General features: G+C 48.4%; 2 protein-coding genes across 2 annotated transcripts in view; one reads left to right on the forward strand and one right to left on the reverse strand.

The window, feature by feature from the left end:
* Window position 1: 1 nt before the first annotated feature.
* Window positions 2-21572, reverse strand: part of SPATA21 (spermatogenesis associated 21) — a 36166-nt gene continuing 14595 nt past the window's right edge. The window contains exons 7-14 of the mRNA XM_032863536.1: window positions 20552-21012; window positions 20044-20132; window positions 17713-17850; window positions 15490-15561; window positions 15255-15372; window positions 1549-1721; window positions 587-761; window positions 2-85 (exon numbers count right to left, since the gene is read on the reverse strand). Coding sequence (XP_032719427.1) covers window positions 28-85; window positions 587-761; window positions 1549-1721; window positions 15255-15372; window positions 15490-15561; window positions 17713-17850; window positions 20044-20132; window positions 20552-21012 — 1284 coding nt within the window. The 3' untranslated portion in view covers window positions 2-27. The remainder of the gene's footprint in view (window positions 86-586; window positions 762-1548; window positions 1722-15254; window positions 15373-15489; window positions 15562-17712; window positions 17851-20043; window positions 20133-20551; window positions 21013-21572) is intronic.
* On the forward strand, window positions 9666-10144 carry LOC116871108 (60S ribosomal protein L23a-like). Its single transcript, XM_032863537.1, has one exon. It carries the CDS (start codon window positions 9677-9679, stop codon window positions 10142-10144), a length of 468 nt encoding a protein of 155 aa, XP_032719428.1. The 5' UTR covers window positions 9666-9676.

The following is a 21572-nucleotide window of genomic DNA, read 5'->3' on the forward strand; positions in this document are numbered from 1 at the left end:
AGCTGCCCTGAGTCGGGACTCCAGAGGTCAGTGGGTTCGAGCTGGCACGGAACTGAGCCACTTGCAGCTCTCAGAGCCATGTTCCCTAAGGCAAGAAGTGAGAGGGGGGTAGGAAATGAGCCATTCCCAAGTGCCCCAGGGGAGAGGTGGCTTCCCTGGGATGCAGTGGAGCCAGGCAGTTGGGCTGGGGGGCCTGATTGCAAGTCCTGAGTTCTTTTGCCCCCAAAGCACCTGGGAGGGGAAGCAGTCAAGCCTGTTTCCTGCCACTCCTAACGTAGAATCAGACTCAGGCAAAGGACGTGCAAGCTAACCCCTGCGTGATGGTGCCAGCCGGAGAGAAAGATGGTGTGTGCCACTGGGTCTGGGCACAGCAAGGCAGAGGTTCCCGGACTTAAGCACAGTCGATGGGGCACATGGGCCCTCAACAAAGCTTAATTCCTTACTGCTTCCATCCTTTCCCCTTTTCCTCCCAGGAGCAGCGGTATTCCAGGTATCATCTCTTGCAAGGATTAGGCCAGGGCCTCATTAAAACAAAAAAAGGTGGTGGTTGGGCCTGGCCTGGAGCTCTTGCTTTCCTGGCACCCACCTGCTTCCTTGGGATCCTGACTGGAAGAGGAGGCTCCGGATGTCAGGGCCCAGGCTGGCGGGGGTGCACGGGTCCAGCACGTAGTGGCTGCCCTGCTTCCGGTGGACCATCTTGTCCAGCCGAGGACAGAGCGGGATGCAGGGCACCTGGGCGTAGGGGCTCTGCAGGTTGGCAGCTGGCAAGGGAGGAGGAAGCAGGCAGACCCAGCTGAAGTCCCAGCTTGGCCGCATCCTGAGCTGGGTGGGTTTGGGCAAATTGCTTAACCTCTCTGAGCCTCCGTGTAAGCTGGAGGTGAGTACCCGCCTCACAGAGCGGACGGTGAGGATTAAAGGGATAACACACGCCCAGCACAGTGTAAGGGCTAATAACAGCTCACACAAGAGCACGTGTGTTTGTGATGGGTCCTGGCAGTCTGGTAGGTACGCTAGAGAGACTGCAGAAAGCTCCTAGCCCATGACTTGGCCCACAGTCGGAGGCAGCCTTGCCCAGTGAGAAGAGAACAGGTTTTAGAGTCAGACCTGGCTATACACTGCCCTTTCTAATACATGTTAGCTGGGGGCCCTGGGCCTTGGCCTTAAACTTGCTCAGTTCCACTGTTCTCATCTGTAACATGGAGTGAATGTGTGATCGTGAGGATTAAATTCTAGCCCATCTACAAAGGGCCTAGCACCGGGAGTGACCCCAGCGGGTGTTCAGTAAACGGTGAGCTGGGATTGCTAAGTATCCGCCCTGCTCCGGGGAGGCTCTTGGGACCAACGTGTGCTCAGGGCTAAGCCCCGGGGAAGAGTGCAGAAGACCCTCATCAGAGGGCTAGAGGTGGGATACCGTGATTTTCAGACCACTGGCTAATGCACACAGTTCTATGCCCAAAGTGGGAAACCATGTCTCTCAGCTCCCGGGTCTGGCTGTGGGGGCCCAGGGAAAGAGGAGAGCAGAGTGCTCCCAGTGCCCAAGGCCCTCACCATAGTTGTGCTGCTTCAGTCGGCTCAGGATCCTGAGGACCCTTCGTTCTGGGACTTGCAAGTCTGCCTGCTGGGGATTGTAGGGAAGCTTCTTCCGGGACCGCAGCCGGCCTATGGCTGTCTCCATCTCTCGGGCCTTACAGGTGCCTTCCTTCAGCTTCTTCTGGTAATAGCTGGGGAGGCAGTGCCCACCCAGCTCAGCCTGGCTGTGTTTAATTTACCCTCCCACCCCCCTCACTCTTTCTGAGCCCCTGTTCTGTCTGGCCAGCTCTGGGACAGGGACACAAGCCCAGGAGTTAGGGGACCTGGGTTTTGGTCCCAGCTCTGCCATTAACTCCCTGTCACTGCCTTGCTTTGGGCTCCAGTCACCTGGACCCTCCATCTGCAAGTCACATGACTTCGGGCTTCAGGTGTCCCCCCGGGTAAAAGGGATCAAACAGTCTTCACGTTGTAGGATTAAACAACAAAGCCCTTCTGAGCATTCAGCAATGTGGCCCGTGGAAAGAGCCTGGTCACCGTCACCTCTGCTTTCCGCCACTGATGTTTTTACCTAGATGTACACGTGCTCTGTAAGACAGCTGTGTGATTAACCTGCTCCTGGGTTCGAGTTTTATTTTCTAGACTCACTGCTGCTTGCCTGCCCACTGGACTGTGGCTCTATGCATGCATTCAGCAGATACCAAGTGGCTGTTTTCCTCAGGCCAGCGCACGTCTAGGTGCTTGGGGAAGCAGTGCAGGGGATCTCCACAGAAGTCCCCTGCCTCCTAGCATCCCAGCCCCTCTCTCTCTCTCTGGCTACCACGGCAGTGACCACTGCACACGGACTTCGAGCAGCTTTGCACAGGGACAGTTGGAGGTGGCCTCACCTCAGGAGTCTCCTGCCTGGAAGCTTCTTTGATGCCCCGAGTGCAACCCGGAAGTGCAGGGGAATGAAACTGCCATGGGGGCCACCTTTGACCAAAGGAGCTAGCAGCTGAGGTACATGGGTTTCTCTTTCTTCTCCCGACAGAATTCTGAACCACTATCCAGAGTCTCCTCAGAAGATCCTGGGGGTGGCTGACTCGACACATGCTTGTATTGGCTCCTCCTCTGGTCCCATTCCTTCTTTCACTCCTCCCTGGAATCCCTTTCTAAATTGACCACCTAGGCATGCACCTAGTGGGAAGGACCGTGAACAAATAAATACAGCACCTGGTCGGTGGTGGTGGGTGTAATGAGTAAAAGCTGGACAGTGGGTAGTGATGAGGGACGATTTTGCTCACAGGGGCCAGCAGAATCTCCGAGGTGGTGATATTTGAGCAGAATGAGGGGAGGGAGCAAGTCAAATGGATATCTCCGGAGGAAGAGTCTTTCAGGTAGAGAGAATGGCATGTGGAAAGGCCAGGAAGTGGGTGAGAGCTCAGTGAGCTCTAGGAATGGCAAGGAGACTGGAGAGGCTAGGGCCTGGTATGTGAGGAAGAGTGGGAGATGTGGGCATCGAGATGGCAGAGACAGACCACCCAGGGCTTTGAGGCAGTGGTGAGGGGTGGGCATGCTACTCTTGGAGCTGGGAAACACTTAAGGCTTAAGTTGCTGGTTCTGCTGTGGTCTCTGCCTATCTCTGGGGCCTGGAATTTGGGGGTTTGATGAGCTTCACACATAGAACACAGAAAATGAATACCAGAGCCCTCACATGGAAGTTGGATCTAGACCCCTGTGTAAAACTAGGCCCTGAAAAGGCAGCATGTGGAGTAAAAACGATGACCTAGAAAATAACTTCACCCCACAGGGGCCAAAGGGACAAGAGCAAAATGTGTGCAACTTTCTTGGTCACAATTTTAAAGGAAATTGCTTGCTCTCCACTTCCTCTCTCCCTTTCCCGTGGGCTTGAATTCAGATGTGTTGCTGGTAAATTGGCTTAGGTTTGATCTAGGGAATGGTGGGACAATAAGTTAGAAAGAAACAATAAGTTGTGTGCTGGGCAGCCTTGTCTTCCTGCCTGCTTCTTCTGGAGTGTCAATATAAGAGAGAAATAAACTATCTTGTTTAAACTGTAGTGCATCAGGGTCTGTTCCTGAACTAATCCACCAATATAGAATTCTATACCCAGCTAAACTACTCAGTGCGACTATAAATAAACTCTTTTGCAGACACATAAAATCTCAAAAATTTTGTATCCCATGCATTCTTTCTCAAGAAGCTGCTGGAGGACATAGTCTTCTAAAATGAGGGCATAAACCAAAACAGAAAAGATATGTGTAGAGAAAACAGGAGATCAACACAGGAGATGCAAAGGTAGTGGAAACTGGTAAAGGGGAATCCCACATTGGTGGTGCAGTTGCCATAAAGGACAGGTTTAGACTAGATCACTACAGTGTAGAAGACAGAATAGGGCTGCTGTTACTGCACCGGTGGTTGAATCACTTCCTGTGTAACCCAAAAAAGCTACCAGGGTAACATGCACCCGTTATTTTTTAACTAAACCAAACAAACCAAGAAGGATTAAGCAAACCAAGGAAGAGTAAGGCATGTACTCTAACAGAGAATCCCAATCAGAGGAAAGGAAGAAAGAATTCCTAGGATGACAGCAGATCCCCAAGATGACAACTCTGTAGCAGGCTTAAAAAATTAATCCAAGGGGCGCCCAGGTGGCTCAGTGGGTTGAGCCTCTGCCTTCGGCTCAGTTCATGATCTCAGGGTCCTGGGATCGAGCCCCACATCGGACTCTCTGTTCATCATGGAGCCTGCTTCCCCTTCTCTCTCTGCCTGCCACTCTGCCTACTTGTGATCTCTCTCTCTGTGTCAAATAAATAAAATATTTTTTTAAAAAGAAATTAATCCAAAAATAAGAATAATGAAATTATTTAGAACATGCCTTCAAGAAAAAGAAACTCTAAGAAGGTGGCACAGGAATTATTAATGAGTACAAAGAAAAATAAGGCAATCGTCAACTTCAGGAGTTAGACAAGGAAAGGGGCATCTGGGTGGCTCAGTCGTTAAGTGTCTGACTTCAGCTCAGCTGATGATTCCGGGGTCCCTGGATGGAGCCCCCCATCCAGCTCCCTGCTCAGCAAGACGCCTGCTTCTCCTTCTCTCACTCTCCCTGCTTGTGTTCCCTCTCTTGCTGTCTCAGTGTCTCGCTATCAAATAAATAAACAATCTTTAAAAAAAAAAAAAAAAAGGAAATGAAGTCATAGTATAATAAAATACTCAGCTGTTAAAAATTGCATAACCATAATAATGGAAACCCCCCAAAATTCTTTAGTAAAAAATGATAATATATTAGAACAGGTAGAGGGGAGTTTAGAAGATGGTTGTATCAGACAGCTAAACCCATACCATAATTGGAAGTCAATAGATACATGTCAAAAAAAAAAATCACTAACCAAAATATTGTAGTACATGCATGTTATTTCAAAATGAGAAGAGAGTCAAAAGTATTTGTCTTGGGAAGGGAGACTTCAGGGAATGGGTACTGCAAGTGTTTATTACTAACCTTTTTGCACTACTTGGTTTTTCCATTGTTCTTTTTTTTTTTTTTTTAAGATTTTACTTACTTATTTGACATAGAGAGAGAGAGAGATAGAGATAGTGAGAGAGGGAACACAAGCAGGGAGAGTGGGAGTGGAAGAAGCAGGCCTCCCACCAAGCAGGGAGCCCGATGCAGGGCTGAATCCCAGGACCCTGGGATCATCACCTGAGCTGAAGTCGGACACTTACCGACTGAGCCACCCAGGTGCCCCTGTTTTTTTTTTTTTAAACAATGTATACTTTACTTTAAATTTTTAAGAATTAACTGAAAGGAAAAAGTTATGTCAGTTGAATACTAACCAAAGGAAGTCAGTATAACCATATTATATTTAAAAAACTAGGTCTTGGGGCACCTGGGTGGCTCAGTGGGTTAAAGCCTCTGCCTTCTGCTCAGGTCATGATCCTAGGGTCCTGGGATCGAGCCCTGCATCGGGCTCTCTGCTTGGCAGGGAGCCTGCTTCCCTTCCTTTCTCTCTGCCTGCGTCTCTGCCTACTTGTGATCTCTGTCTGTCAAATAAATAAGTAAAAATCTTTAAGAAAAAAAAAAAGAAAGAAAGAAAAGAAAAGAAAAAAGAAAAGAGAAAAGAAAAGAAAAAAGAAAAAGCTAGGTCTTAACGGCAAAAAGCATTACTAGAGACACAAATGATTACCATATAATGATAAAATGTTCAGTTCGTCAGGAAACAAAATTCTAAACATGAAATATAAGGCAAAATCTGATAAAACTACAAAGAGAAGTAGATAATTTTATTATCACAGAAGTGATAATTGATACTGAGCTTTGCTAATGTAGCATCAAGAAATCCATATACTATATGGGAATGAATGGATGTGACTGCATTTTGATAAAAGTTTACTGTAAAAACAGAGCAAACTGGGGTGCCTGGGCGGCTCAGTCGTTGAGTGTCTGCCTTTGGCTCAGGTCATGATCCCAGGGTCCTGGGATAGAGCCCAGGCATCGGACTTCTTGCTCAGTGGGAAGCCTGCTTTCCCTCTTCTACTCCTGCTTGTGTTCCCTCTCTCACTGCCTCTCTCTGTCAAATAAACAAAATCTTAAAAAAAAAAAAACAAAAACCTGAGTGTGGCCTGCAGCCCATAATTTGCTGACCTCTGTCTACCGTAGGCCTTACCTAAAACTAAAATCCGTAGGAGAAACAGAGTTTGGAAGTTGTGTCTACCAAGTTAGAGGGTTTAGGTAACACCTGGGCCTTTCACAAATATGCCTGAACAAAATAAAAAACCAAGACTACATAAACTCAACCTGGCTAGGAACTGCCCACAAGAACAAAAAATGCTCATCAAAGGAAGAGTCCAGCTTCCAAACAAAACAATCCAGTCTCTAAACCATATCATCTAAAATGTCCAGGACACAATAAAAAATTATCAGACATGCACAGGGTGCCCAGATGGCTCGTCCGTTAAGCGTCTGCCTCTTGGTTTCGGCTCAGGTCTTGATCTTAGAGTCCTGAGACTCTGACCCTTGGCTCAGGTTATGATCTCAGGGTCCTGGGACAGAGCCCCACGTCAGGTTCCCTGCTCAGCAGGAAGTCTGCTTCTCTCTCTTCCTCTGCCCCTCCTCCCATTCATGTGCTCTCTCTCAAATAAATAAATAAAATCTTTTTTAAAAGGTATTAAAAAAAGGGCGCCTGGGTGGCTCAGCGCGTTAAGCCTCTGTCTTCAGATCAGGTCGTGATCCCAGGGTCCTGGGATCGAGTCCTACATCAGGCTCTCTGCTCAGCAGGGAGCCTGCTTCCCTTCCTCTCTCTCTGCCTGCCTCTCTGCCCACCTGTGATCTCTGTCAAATAAATAGATAAAATCTTTAAAAAAAAGTTATAAAAAAGGTATTAAAATATATATTCAAATAATTGAAGGAAAATGTGATCTTAATGAATAGAGAAACAAACTACAAACATGAAACAAATGGAAATTCTAGAACCAAAAGGTACAATAACTGAAGTGAAAAAGTCATTGAACAGTCTTCATAGCAGACTGGAGAATTAGTAAACTTGAAGACAGATCAGTAGAAATCATCCAATCTGAAGAACAGGGGATTAAAAAATTGAAGACAAGTGAACAGAATTCTGTTTCTGGCCATAATGAAGGAACTGGTACTGAACTTGTCCTCTTGCCATAAATAAATATATGAAACTTGTGAGATATTGAACAACAGGCAGCACAAGACTATAGTCCCTGAGGGGAGAAACCAATGAGGTGAGCTGACCGGTTCTCCAGAGAACTTTGCCTGGAGGTACAGGAACTGGCACCCAGGCAGAACCGTAGACCCACCGAGGTAAGGGGACAGACAGTGTAGTTAGTGAACATGGAGGCCAAAGGGATTAGTGTATCAGGATATCAAAGAGATGGGAGCCATGTAAAGAAAGTTGCAGAAATACACATGGGGTGTTCTTCAGTTTTTGGTTGCATACCAAGTAGTACACACATAGTGTGAAATTTCACGAAGCCAGACAAAGAACAAAAAAACAGAAGTAATTACCAGGGTTTACCTAGGGCTGAGAAACACATGACTTTCAAACAGAGCAAAAGCTCTTTGTTGAACACCTGTAGAATTAGTAGAGCTCTTAGAGGAGTCCTCTTTCAGTAGTTGGGACTGAGTCCTAGAGGAGAGACTACACTGGATCTTCCCTAACAAAGCTTTATTTTTATTTTATTAAAAGATTTTATTTATTTATTTGACAGAGAGAGAGATCACAAGTAGGCAGAGAGGCAGGCAGAGAGAGTGGGGGAAGCAGGCTCCCTGCTGAGCAGAGAGCCCAATGTGGGGCTCAATCCCAGGACCCTGAGATCATGACCTGAGCTAAAGGCAGAGGCTTAACCCACTGAGCCATCTTGGTGGCCCCCTAACAAAGCTTTAAAATCTTGAAAGAGGGACACCCCCCTGGCAGAGTTGGTACAGCATGTGGCTCTTGATCTCAGGGTCATGAATATAAGCCCATGTTGGGAGTAGAGTTTAATAAAATAAAATAAAATAAAATAACATAAAATAAAATAACATAACCTTGAAAGAAAGAAGACTATCCTCAGTAACGTAAACACCTGCCCTCTAGTTCAACACTTTAAAGAATAAAATCCAGACACTCAATAAAGTGCCACAATGTCCAGCATCCAATCAAAAACTAGCAGACATGAGAAGCAGGAAAGTACCAATAAAAAAAGAAAAATCAGAAAAAAAAAGAGGGGCGCCTGGGTGGCTCAGTGGGTTAAAGCCCCTGCCTTCAGCTCAGGTCATAATCCCAGGGTCCTGGGATCAAGCCTCACATCGGGCTCTCTGCTCAGCATGGAGCCTGCTTCCTCCTCTCTCTGCCTGCCTCTCTGCCTACTTGTGATCTGTTTGTCAAATAAATAAATAAAATCTTAAAAAAAAAAATCAGTTTACAGAAACAGACCCAGAAGTGACAAAGATGGCAGAATTAGCAGAAAAGGACCTTAAATGAGGTATTATAAATATGCCCAAGGATTTGAAGGAAATATGAACAAGAGGAAAGAAATAAAACTATGAAATAGAACTGAATGAAATATTTCAATATGAAAAATGCAACAGCTGAAATGAAAAATTCACTGGATACACTTAAAAGGAGATTAGACCCAGCAAAAGAAAATACCAGCAGGGGGCGCCTGGGTGGCTCAGTGGGTTAAGCATCTGCCTTCCGCTCAGGTCATGATCCCAGGGTCCTGGGGATAGAGCCCTACATCGGGCTCCCTGCTGGGCGGGATCCCAGGACCACCTGAGCCATAGGCAGACACTTAATTGACTGAGCCACCCAAGCGCCCCAGTTAGAAACATTCTTATCACAAGAGATACGGAGCCTTGGCTGAGAGAACTCTGTAATAACCCTCGTTAAAGTAACTCTTATCTTCCCTTAGTCTGCCCGTATAGTTTCCCTACTACTCCACATTCACTACTCTCTGTTCAACCTAGGATAGAAACACTCAGGCCGAGTCATTTCTTTGGGTCTTCTTTTTCTTGTGAGGGTGCCCAGGTATGTGTAAATAAGATTCATATGCTTTTCTCCTGTTCATCTATCTTTTTTTTTTTTTAAGTTTTCTTTCTTTATTTAAATGATCTCTACACCCAAGGTGGGACTTGAACTAACGACTCTGAGATCAAGAATTGCATGGTCTACTGACGGAGCCAACCAGGCAGGCATCCCCCCTATTCGTCTACCTTATGTCTGTTCCAGTTGGAAATTCTGAGAGAGTAATGGACAGTTTTTCCTTTCCTGGACATCGAATGACATTTTTATTTGAACGAAGGAAAAACCATGGTTATTCAGCCTTTGGTTTTCAGTGGATATTTCTCTAAAAGTAGACGAAGTTAGCCTGTCATTTCAAGGAGAACAACTGACAGCATTTTTTGCCTCTGATCAAATTAAAGCTTTCAGGAAAAAATTAGACTTTTGGGAAACTTAAATCCATCAACATGGGCATATACATGTCCTTATACAAAATACTTTATAGCAGTGAAAATGAATGAACTATAGCCACACACAACACTTCTAATACTTAAAGACTTTCCTGTTATTAGTGGTGATATTAATTATAATATCGTAGTATATCTATACTAATTAATATAGTGTCATAGCAAATCCCTTTTACGAAGATGGTGCCGAAAGCTAAGAAGGAAGCCCCTGCCCCTCCCAAAGCCGAAGCCAAAGCAAAGGCTTTGAAGGCCAAGAAAGCGGTGCTGAAAGGCGTCCACAGTCACAAAAAGAAGATCCGCACATTACCTACATTCCGACGACCCAAGACTCTGCGTCTCCGAAGGCAGCCCAAATACCTTCGAAAGAGCGCCCCCAGGAGAAATAAGCTTGATCACTATGCCATCATCAAGTTCCCCCTGACTACTGAGTCAGCCATGAAGAAAATAGAAGACAACACCACACTTGTGTTCATTGTGGATGTCAAGGCCAACAACCACCAGATCAAACAGGCCGGGAAGAAGCTCTATGACATTGATGTAGCCAAGGTCAACACCTTAATCAGGCCTGATGGAGAGAAGAAGGCATACGTTCGGCTGGCCCCTGACTATGATGCTTTGGATGTTGCCAACAAAATTGGGATCATCTAAACTGAGTCCAGCTGGCTAAATCTAAATACAGTTTTTTCATGATAAAAAAAAAATGTATAGTGTCATAGCATATATATACTAGCTATATATAGTGTATATAGATATACATATACCAATTAAAATGAAATGTGCTAACACCTGGGAGATATGCAGTATTTTCCAAATGACCAATGCACGTTACCAAAACATTTGTGGGAGAAGGGCCATTTAAACTACAAGATAGACCAATAGACTCTTACATTTAAAAGTACAAGCGCTTCTGGCTGGCTCAGTCCATAGACTGTGAGGCTCTTGAGTTTGAGCCCCATGCTGGATGTAGAGAGTGCTTAAATAAATAAATAAACTTAAAAAAAAATAAATAAAGGAGTACAGGGGTACCTGGCTGACACAGGTCAGTTGAGCGTCCGACTCTTGGGTTCATCTCAAGATGAACCTGATCTCAGGGTCATGACATCAAGCCCTGAGTCCAGCTCTCTGCTCAGCATGGGAGTCTGCTTGGGATTCTTTCCCCCTTCCTCTCCCTCCCCCCTCTGCCCCTCCCCCTGCTCTCTCTTTCTCTAAAAGGAAAGAAAATATTTTTTTAAGATTTTTTTTTTTAATTTGACAGAGAGAGATGCAGCGAGAGAGGGAACACAAGCAGAGGGAGTCGGAGCGGGAGAAGCAGGTTTCCCGCTGAACCGGAAGCCCAATGTGGGGCTCGTTCCCAGGATCCTGGGATCATGACCTGAGCCGAAGGCGGACGCTTAACCAACTGAGCCACCCAGGTCCCCAGAAAGAAAATATTTTTTTTAAAGATTTTTATTTATTCATTTGACAGACAGAGATCACAAGTAGGCAGAGAGGCAGGCAGAGAGAGAGGAGGAAGCAGGCTCCCTGCCGAGCAGAGAGCCCCATGTGGGGCTCGATCCCAGGACCCTGAGATCATGACCCGAGCTGAAGGCAGAGGCTTAACCCACTGAGCCACCCAGGTGCCCCGAAAGAAAATTTTTTTTTAAATATTTTTTAAAATAAGTCAAAGATGGGGTGCCTGAGTGGCTCAGTTGATTAAGCGACTGCCTTTGGCTCAGGTCATTATCCTGGAATCCTGGGATCGAGTCCCACATTGGGCTCCCTGCTCAGCAGGGAGTCTGCTTCTCCCTCTGACCTTTCCCTTCTCATGCTCTCTCTCTCTAGTAAATAAATAAAATCTTAAGAAAAAAATGTCAAGGGGAGCCTGGGTGGCTCAGTGGGTTAAAGTCTCTGCCTTTGGCTCAGGTCATGATCCCAGGGTCCTGGGATCAAGTCCCGCATTGGGCTTTCTGCTCAGCAGGGACCCTGCTTCCCCCTCTCCATCTGCCTGCTTGTGATCTCTGTCTGTCAAGTAAATAAATAAAATCTTTAAAAAAAATGTCAAAGAGTACAAAAAGTTCACTGATATGGTTTCAAATTACACATCTCAGCCACAGAAGGCTCTACCACTTATCAAGTCTGGTATAGTATCAAAGAAGAAGAGCCACACAATATGTGGGTATTAAATGAAAAGGCTATTAAAATACTTCTTTTTCCAGTTATATATTTTGTGTGGGGGGGAGTTCTTTATATACTTCAACTGAAGCAACATATTGCAACAGATTGAATATAAGGTAGATATGAGACAGAAAGCTGTCTTCTTTTCTGCCAGACTCTGAAGAGATTTGCAATATTGTATAACAATGCCATTCTTCTCCTTAACTTTTTTTTTTTGGAAACTATATTTTTCGTTTTTTTGTTTTTGTTTTTGTTTTTTTGGTTTTTTTTTTTAAAGATTTTATTTATTTATTTGACAGACAGATCACAAGTAGGCAGAGAGGCAGGCAGAGAGAGAGGAGGAAGCAGGCTCCCTGCTGAGCAGAGAGCCCGATGTGGGGCTCGATCCCAGGACACTGGGATCATGACCTGAGCTGAAGGCAGAGGCTTAACCCACTGAGCCACCCAGGCGCCCCTACATAAAATCTTTTTTTAAAAAATGAGTGTAAAGGGATGTTGGCCTAAAAGTATAAAAACTACTGCTCTGGAGAAACTCTTGCCCATGTGTCCCAGGAGACATATACAAGAATATTTACACTGTTTCTACACAATTGAAAAGTAAACATAACCCTAATGGCTATCAGCAGAATGAATAAGTATACTGTGATATAGTCACACATAGTAGTATGTAGCAGTTGGGATGCCTGGGTGGCTTAGTCAGTTAATCATCTGCCTTTGGCTTAGGACATGATCCCAGGGTGCCGGGATAGATACCCACATCGGGCTCCCTGCTCAGCGGGGAGCCTGCTTCTTCCTCTCCCCCTGCCTGCCGTTCTTCCTGGTTGTGCTTGCTCCCTCTCTCTGTCAAAAAAATAAAATCTTAAAAAAAATAGTATGTAGTAGTGAGAACAATAAATGATTTTTTTAAAGAATTTATTTATTTGACAGACAGAGATCACAAGTAGGCAGAGAGGCAGGCAGAGAGAGAGCGGGGGAGGAAGCAGGCTCCCTGCCGAGGAGAGAGCCCAATGCAGGGCTCTATCCCAGGACCCTGAGACCATGACCTGAGCCGAAGGCAGAAGCTTTAACCCACTGAGCCACCCATGCGCCCCAAGAACAATAAATGATTGATAATTACAAGAATGTGAATGAATCATAAAAACACAAGGTTGACGAGAAAAAACAAGTAACAAAAGACTTAACACAGTATGAGTCCACTCATAGAAAGTTTATGAAAAGCAGGGCGCCTGCGTGGCTCAGCGGGTTAAGGCTCTGCCTTCAGCTCAGGTCATGATCCCAGGGTCCTGGGATTGAGCCCCACATTGGGCTCTCTGCTCAGCGGGGAGCCTGCTTTCCCCTCTCCCTCTCTGCCTGCCTCTCTGCCTACTGTGATCTCTGTCTGTCAAATAAATAAATAAAATCTTTAAAAAAAAAGAAAGTTTATGAAAAGGTAAACAACAAAGTACTCAGGAATACAAACGAAGGTACGTAAAGACCAGAGCGCCACTCCGTATCTACCAGAAGGAGGACCGACAGTACCAAATTTGCACAAGATGTAGAGCAACTGGAACTCTCCTACGAATGGTGGGATTGTAAAATGGTGCAACCACTTGGGAAAAGGTCTGATGAGTTCTCAGAAGTAAAACACATCTGCCCGCAATTCCCTTCTGCATATACATCCAAAGAAGCCAAAGTATGTGTCCACGGAAGGACTTACATAAAAATATTAATGGCAGCTTTGTTCATGATAACCCCACACCGAGAACCATGGAGAGACCCATCAGAATGGATGAACCAACTGTGGTAGATTCACGAGTGGAACACTGGTCAGCAGTAGAAACGGGTCAGCCTTGACACCCCCAACGACACAGACAAGTCTCAGAAGCCTTGTGCTGAGTTCGAGAAGCTGACCCTAGGGCTGCATACTGTATGTTTCCACTGATGTGTAGTTGCCAAAAAAGCAAAGTCAATCTGGGATGGAAAACAAACTGGAAGAGTGATTGCCTTGCAGGGGTGGGTTTGGAGACCCACTGGGAAGGAAGATGAGGGCATCCTTGGGAGTGATGGCAAAGTTGTGTATGACTTGAGAGGGGTTCAGGTTCCCCGGGTGTGAGAAGTGGCTGAGATTCACGGACTGATGATTTGTGTGTTTCACTGAATGTAAATTATACCTCCAATAATGAAGAAAAAAGCTCTAAACAAATGTCAATCTTCAGTTATTGATATGTATGCTGAAGTATTTAGAAGGAAATGACTATCAATTATTGTGAAATGAATAAAAAAACTGATATGTATTGATGAAAAATGTTAGGTAGACACAAGATGAAAACAATCATGGCGGATTGGCAATGGTAGGATCTGGTTGATGAATATGTAAACATTCGCTGTGAAATTCTCTCAAATTTGCTGTATATTTGAAATTTTCAGTAAGCAAAGGGAAAAACAAGTAGTGAAAATTTAAAAAAGAAAGCAAGAGAATAATGGTTAGTTCTTATCTGGGGAGATCTGATTGGGGTAGGGCACACAGGGCTTCGAGATTATTGGAAATTATCTATTTTTAAACTGGGGAAATGGACACATGGGAATTTGTTTTATTGTTTCTAAAATTATACATTTATGCTCCTAGCTCAGTGGGGAGCCTGCTTCTCCCTCTGCCTGCCTCTCCTCCTTCTTGTGCTCTTTCTCTCTCTGACAAATACATAATTTAAAAAAAAATTAAAAAATAAAATAAAATAAAAAATAAAATTATACATTTATGTTCTTTAGAGTTATATATATTTAGATTGATTTACAGATGCTGGGAGGAAAAAAGACCTTTTGTCTTTGGGGTTCCTGAGCTGGTGTTGCTGGAACAACTTGCTGTCATTCCCCTACCTCTGGGCCCATGTGGACAAGACCTGGTCTCAGTGGCAGGGACAGTCCTCTGTGTGATACACAGAGAGACCAGCTGGGCTGTTCTGCCATCACATTTTGCTTTTAGCCTTGGAATGTTGAAGTTCCTTTTGTGCGTAGCCATTCCTTCCTTAGATGAACCAGTAACCACCACCTCCACCCAGCCCAGTCTGGAAACATGGGGAGGCTTTCATCTCTAGCGTTCTCTGGCTCCAGGCAGTGTCTATCACATACCTGTTCTGACATTGTTCTCTGGGTACTGCAAGAAAGCTCTTGCCGTTGAATTGGTTCAGCTAGGCGGGTGTGAGTATGGGGCTGCTAGTTGCCATCCTTCCCATTGAGGGAGAGGGAGAAGCGGACTCCTCACTGAGCAGAGAGCACAACATGAGGCCTAATCCCAGGACCCTAAGATCATGACCTGAGCTGAAGGCAGAAGCTTAACCGATTGAGCCACCCAGGTGCCCTGACCTAGTTGAGCTTGAAACCATGGTACAGAGATGAGAAGGAGAGATAAAACCTTAAGAGTATCATCTGATCTCCTGGATCCAGCCATTCCTGAGGCCATGATCCATTATGTGAGCCAATATATTCCCCTTTTGCTTAAGCCAATTTTATTGGGGTGCCTTTCACTTGCAACTAAGAGTTCTAACTATGAAAATTCCTCAGCTGCCAAAATACTAGGTGCCATTTCTGTGTCTGTCACCCTCCACCCACAACCACCGGCCGCACTCACTTGGTGATCTCCTCTAAGGCCGCCTCCGGTAAGGCCAGCATCTCCACCAGCAGGGACAGGATCTCAAAGAGCAGAGTGTGGGGGTTTGGGGGAGCCATGTCCGTCAGGGCATTCTGCTCTGGGGACATGGGAAGATGTCTGCTGTTACCATTCCGTAGTTCCGGAGGCCAACTGGCCCCACCAGCCACCAGGCCCCTCCCCGAGCTCTGACTCCTCTGGGCTCACCCCTACTCACCCACAGAGCAGAAGAAGCGCCTGGTGTCTGTCATCACAGCCAAGAAGTCCTTGAAGCCTACGTGACCATCTCCTGTGGAGGCCAGGGGTATAACAGTGGGCAAGGGCCTGCCAGAGTGGGCCCAGGCACTGCAGTCCGGGCATGTTAGCATGTACTCAATGGGTTTGATTATAAAACACAAAGACGACACATATTCAATGCAGCAAGTGCGGTGCACACAGCAAAGTAGAAGGTGAAAATTAGGGGTGCCTGGGCTGGAAGCTTCTAGAACTAAGGGCAGCAGTCTGAGTTCCCATCCCTGGTCCACCACTTACTATCCGTGTGACCTTGGCAAAGCCCCCAATCCCTCTAAGCCTTAGCTTTCTTACCTAGAGAGTGGGGATAACCATAATACTTATCTCATGGGAGATCAAATGAAGCAAAGTGCTTAGAACAGAGCAGTGGGTATTATACAAGCTCAGTAAATGTCAACAACTGTCATTATTACCACGTGCTAGTCACTACATGAGAATTAAGTACCCGCAAGATTCCCACCTCGGCCTTCAAGGCCCTGCAGGACCTGCCTATTACCTGTCTCCAGTCTCACCTGGTGCCAAGGGCCCCCAGCATGAACCTCTTCTTCCACTGGGGCTACGTTCCCTGCTCCGGGCCTTTGCACATGCTGCTTCCTCTTCCTGGAATCTTCTCTACTGCCCTCTAACTCTTTAGTAAACATCCTACGCGTGCTTCTTCTTGATCATCCCTTCCCCAAGAGAAGTCAGACCTGACCGCGTCAGCTGCCCCACTACACATTCTCATAAAACCCTGTGTTTCAACCACACACTTGTAAGATCTGGAATTTAATGGAGATGCCAAAAGGGTCTGTTTTTTTCTGCACTGTGTCCTCAGGGCTTAAGACGGGTAGGTTTGGGGGGCACCTGGCTGGCTCGGTCCAGAGGAACATGTGGCTTTTGATCTCAGGGTTTTGAATTTGAGCCCCACATTTGGGGTAGAGATTCCTTAAATAAATAAAACTTAAAAAAAAAAAAAAAGACAGACAAGTCTTAGCAGATGTTTCCTGAGCTACTAGACAAATGAATAAATGGTCTCTAATCCTGAAAACCACCCTCTGGAGGTGCCTAATACTCTTATCCCCACGTCACAGATGGGGTCTGAGGCATAGAGAAAAAGGAAGCTTTTGCCAAGAGTCACATAGGGGCAGAGCTAAGGTGGTTCCTGGCTTGTGTGTGTGGATTCGCCCCTGTGCGGTGATGGAGGAAGCAGAGCCGGACGGGTAGTGGCCAGGAGCCCAGGCCCCTTATAGCCCCACGGCTCCCCACGCCCTGCATCTAGCCAACCAAACTACGTGGAATTCCCCTCACCCTGTATCCTCCTCCCTTTGTCTCTTTTATTTCTATCACGAGGGATGCCCTTTTTTCTTCCCTCCCTGCCTAACCACTATTTAATCTTTCATGATTTGGCTCAGTCATCACCTCCTCCAGGAAGTCTTCCTTCCTGATCCCTCCCTCTAAGCCACCTGAAGTGCTGCTTCCTTTGGTGACTCTTCTGTGTCCCTGTCTCTGTGAGCACCTCGAGGGCAGGGCTCATGGGCCTTACCCATCTCTTTATTCTCAGTGCCCAGATCAGGAAGGCGCACACAGTAGGTACTTAATAAATATTTCCTGGATGACGAACACTAGCAGCTCAATGTCTTATAAATACATTCTGTGCACCAGGCATTGGGCTCAATGCTCTGCCTGGATTATCTCATTTGCTTTCCAGCAGCCTGCTGAGATGGATGCTATCAGCCCCATTGTATGGAAACCGAGGCCTGGCCAACTTCACTGATTTGTCCAAGGTCACACAGCTGGTCAAATGAGTGACCTGATCATGGGAGAAGGTCCCACGAAGCACACACACAGGCCTAAAAGGGAGGGATCTCAGACACTACCTACATCCTAGGGTCAGGAGATAGGTCATGGCCATCTCCAGGTGCCCAGAACCCGGTGCTGAGTAGGTGCTCAGAGAGCATTAACTTTGGGGGGCCAGCGCGAGGGGCCCCAGGGGTAAATAAAAATGCAGGATGGGGTCCCTCACTCAAAAATTTATGAAGAACATCCAGACTGCAACAGCAGAGCATTAAACCACGTGCAGGCCCCTTGAAGCGTGGAGGCCTGCAGGGCCAGAAAGGTCTCCAGTTGCTGGCCCTGCCTGGGACTCAGAATGGCGCCTCCCGTCACTCACCATCGATGTCAGCGCTCCTCAGGGCATCCTGTACCTGAGCCGGTGTGAGGGAGATGCCCACAAGCAGCAGGATGTTGCCCAGGCTCTGTGCGTTCACCTCACCATGGCCATTGAAGATCTCAAAGTAACTGCGGAAGGCTGCGGTGGGGCGGTGGGGGTCACGTGAGGCGGGGACACTCCTTGCTCCCACCTTCCAATGCCCCCACCTTCCAACCACCTTCCTGCCCAGCATCCTTTACCACTGTGGCTGGGTGGAGAGGCAGGGGCAGCTGAAACAGCCATAATGGAAGGCACAGCCCCACTAACTCACTCCACTCTCTATCCCAAGGTCAGGCCAAGGTCTCAGCGGGTGTGCCAACACCTACGCCCCATAATGACCTTCACTCTGTGCCAGGAGCACAGCCACCTTAGGGCACCCCTGCTCTGTGCCAGGCACTGTGCTAGGCTCTTCACGGCCATGTTCTCATTAAAGTCTTACAATGGCCTCCTAAGAGTGGGATGCTTGTTTCTTTTGTCCCAGTAGGGAAACTGAAGCTTAAAGATTAGGTGACCAGGTAGGTCTTTCTGACCCTTAAGTCTGTGCCTTTGACTTTGGTGCTCTGTGGTCACTTATGCGCATGGACGTGCTTTCCAGGATAGCTTGATACCAAAAGCTGCCCCTGACTTCTCAGCCCGCAGCCAAATGTCGGCAGAATCAACAGACTGAGGGAGGGGGCTGGGTCTGCCCTTTAATAATAACCTCGGTGGCTGCTTTGGCCTGAACTGCATCCCACTGAAACTCTTATGTTGAAGCCCTGACCCCCAGGACGTTAGCATGGGACTGTGTTTAGAGACAGGGCCTTTAAAGAGGTGGTGAAGTTAAAATGAGATAGTAGCGTGGGCCCGATTCCAGTCCGACTGGTGTCCTTACAAGAAAAGGAAATGCAGAAACACGAGAGACAGCAGGGATGTGTGTGCACAGAGGAGAAAGGCCCCATGAGACCACATGAGGACACAGGAGGGTACAGGCAGCCACCTGCAAGGCGAGGGGAGGGGCCTCAAAAAAAACCCATTCTGCTGCCACCTTGATCTGAGATCTGCTTGGTTTACAACCTCCTGCAACCTCCTGAGCTCTGAGCAAAGAAAGGTTAAGCCACCCTGTCTGTGATACTGTGTTACAGCAGCCCAAGCAAACCATACAACTGCCACGGGCAAGCCACCGTACTTCTCTGAGACTCGATTTTCTCATCTGTGAGATGGACAGAACAGTACATCCTCCAAGAGCAGTTGTGTTCATCCAGTGTCAGGCACATAAGAGACTCTGAAGTCTGACACACAGAACTGAGATGAGGACAGAGGGAGGACTAGGGAGCTAGGGTTGGGGTGAGTGGTGACCCTCCAAAGGCAGGCATGCCAAAAAAAAGGGGGGGAAAGACAAGAACAGCTCTTAAAAATTGGCATGGGCAAAATGCCCCGTGGTTTGGACCATGTGAGCAGAGCAGCCAGACAGGGCTGCTGGGCATGGTGGAAAGCTCACGTCTCTAAGCCACGGCAGCACCTCGTCTATGAACTCTGCTCAAGGGCATGGGGCAGAAGGGCCTTTTTGAAAATGGCTAGAGAGTTGTAATGCTAGAAGGAGCGAGCACCCAGGAAGCGGTCATGGGGAGCTGGAGAGGGCATTCAGGGAAATCAGAAGGGGCCAGTGGAGAGGGCCACAGATTTGGGGGAGTGAAGGGTGGAGGGAGGACTGATTCGTGCTCTTCTGGGGCTGGGGCGGGGTGTAGCGGGGCTGCAGGAAACCCGTGGAGCTCACGGAGTCAGCACTCCCTCCTCCTCCCTCTCGTGGCCAGTGGAATCGTGGGGCCCAGGGCCTCCCCCAGGTGGGTGTTCAGAACTTTAAAACTTTTTGGAGGGGATGGGATGTGCCAGGAAATGGGACTTGTCCAGGGCAACTGGTCTTGTTAAATGGTGAGGGATGGTCTAGGGCGGATGGGGGGCCCTGGAACCCTGCCTCCCATCCAAGCGGCCTCCAGAGGACCTGCAGAGTGGGCTTGGATAGAGGGAGGCAGAAATGCCCCCAAGCCTGAAGAACCTTGCTGGGCTTGATCTGTTTACTCAGGGAGGCCGTTCCGGAAGAGGACTAGACCCCAAGGAAGAGGGTCTCAGCAGGGACTCAGATTCCCATGGCCAGCTGCCACCCTGCACTGTCTCCCTAGCCAGGAGGTCTCCCCCGGGCCCAGAACACAGGGCTGCGGTGGGCATCAGGTCAGCGGTGTGGTCTGGAGCGCCCCATCCCCCCAGGACTGAGACCCCTGCCATGGGAGGGGCTTCCCTGTGCAGGCCGGCCCTCACCTTCCTCTTGCCTCAGGGTGAGATGCTCCTCGAACCTTTCATCCCAGCTCTGGTACAGCTTGAGGAGGCCGCGCTCCTCCAGCTCCTGCCTACGGAGGACAGACCCCAGACACAGGGCACACATCCAGTCACCCTTGCCCGGGGCCACCCCCAGAAGCTAGGGGAGGGCAAGGGGGGAGAGTGGGGCAGAGGAGGGCATGGGAAGGACCCTGGGGGAGGCTTTGGGAGATCAGGAGAGTCTCAGAGTGACCTTGGGGAGGAGGAGGCAGGAGTGAGGGGACATGAGGGGAAGGGACATGCCTCCATGTCCCTTAGAGGGACTTAGATTAGAAAGAGAAAAGCTGGCAGAAATGGGGACGGGGGTGGGGGAGCAGAAGTGAGAAATGAAGAGGGGGCACACGAGAGGGAACAGGTGCGGTGACAGGGACGAGAGTCTGGAAGAAAGATGCCAGGGACCCTGGGACACCAGCTCTGACCTCGGGCGCTCTTTTTTGGGGGTGACTCCTACCGTGTCTTGGTGCTGCTCAGGCTCCTCTCTCCACTCGGGTGCAAGACTTCTGCCCTTCTCCAGCCCACGTCCAGGGTGGGGGCCGGCAGGGCTGTGACCAGCCCTGAGGCCGAGACCGGGGATCCCACAGGGGCGGGGACGGGGCCTGGCCCCGGGGCTGGCGACCGGGCCCAGGATGGGGCCATCGCAGGGGCCGAGGCAGGGGTCTGAGGCAGGGTCAGAGGCAGGCTTGGGGCCAAGGAGGGCACGGGGGTCAGGGTCCTGGGGGACTTCCGGTTTGGCAGGGCCCGGGCCTTGGCAGCCCTCCGATATGTGACCTCCTCCTCCTCTACCTCCAGCAAGCACTTCATGAAGCCCTGCCGAAGGCTCCCAAGGTTCTGGACCCCGACAGCCACCGTGGGCTCCCGAGGCTGCTTCTGCACAGGGTCCAGATCCCTCCTCTCTCCAGTGCCCTTCACCTCCTGGGGACAGCACAGGAGAGGGAATCCAGCCAGACTGTCCTACAGAGCTTCTCCTGCCCTTTACCCTCCAGGGCAACCTCGCAGTGCTCTTCCCCTCTGGGCCCCTGGATGAAGCCCTCCAAATCTCCTATGCACCCCACGAGGCTCCTCCCTGCACTTGACCTTGGCTCCCCCCAACTTCCAGCACTGTGAGCCTGGGGGGCTTGAGTAAGTCACTCCCTGCCCCACCTTTCATTTATTTCTGTCCCTGGGATCAGCACAGCCTCAGTGGTCTTGTCAATGACCTGTTGTTTGCCGACCTGACCAGAAGGTAAGCGTCATGTGAGCAGGACCTTGTCTGCCTCCTTTATCCAGGACTACCCAGGGACGACACATGGCAGGTACTTAATAAACACCCACTCATTGGGGCACCTGGGTGGCTCGGTGGGTTAGAGCCTCTGCCTTCGGCTCAGGTCATGATCCCAGGGATCTAGAATCGAGCCCCGAATGGGGCTTTCTGCTCAGTGGGGAGCCTGCTTCCTCCTCTCTCTCTCTCTCTGCCTGCCTCTGCCTACTTGTGA

The sequence above is a fragment of the Lontra canadensis genome, unplaced genomic scaffold (assembly GCF_010015895.1).
Source record: "Lontra canadensis isolate GAN:19392208 unplaced genomic scaffold, GSC_riverotter_1.0 scaffold25, whole genome shotgun sequence".
NCBI classification, from domain to species: Eukaryota; Metazoa; Chordata; class Mammalia; order Carnivora; family Mustelidae; genus Lontra; species Lontra canadensis.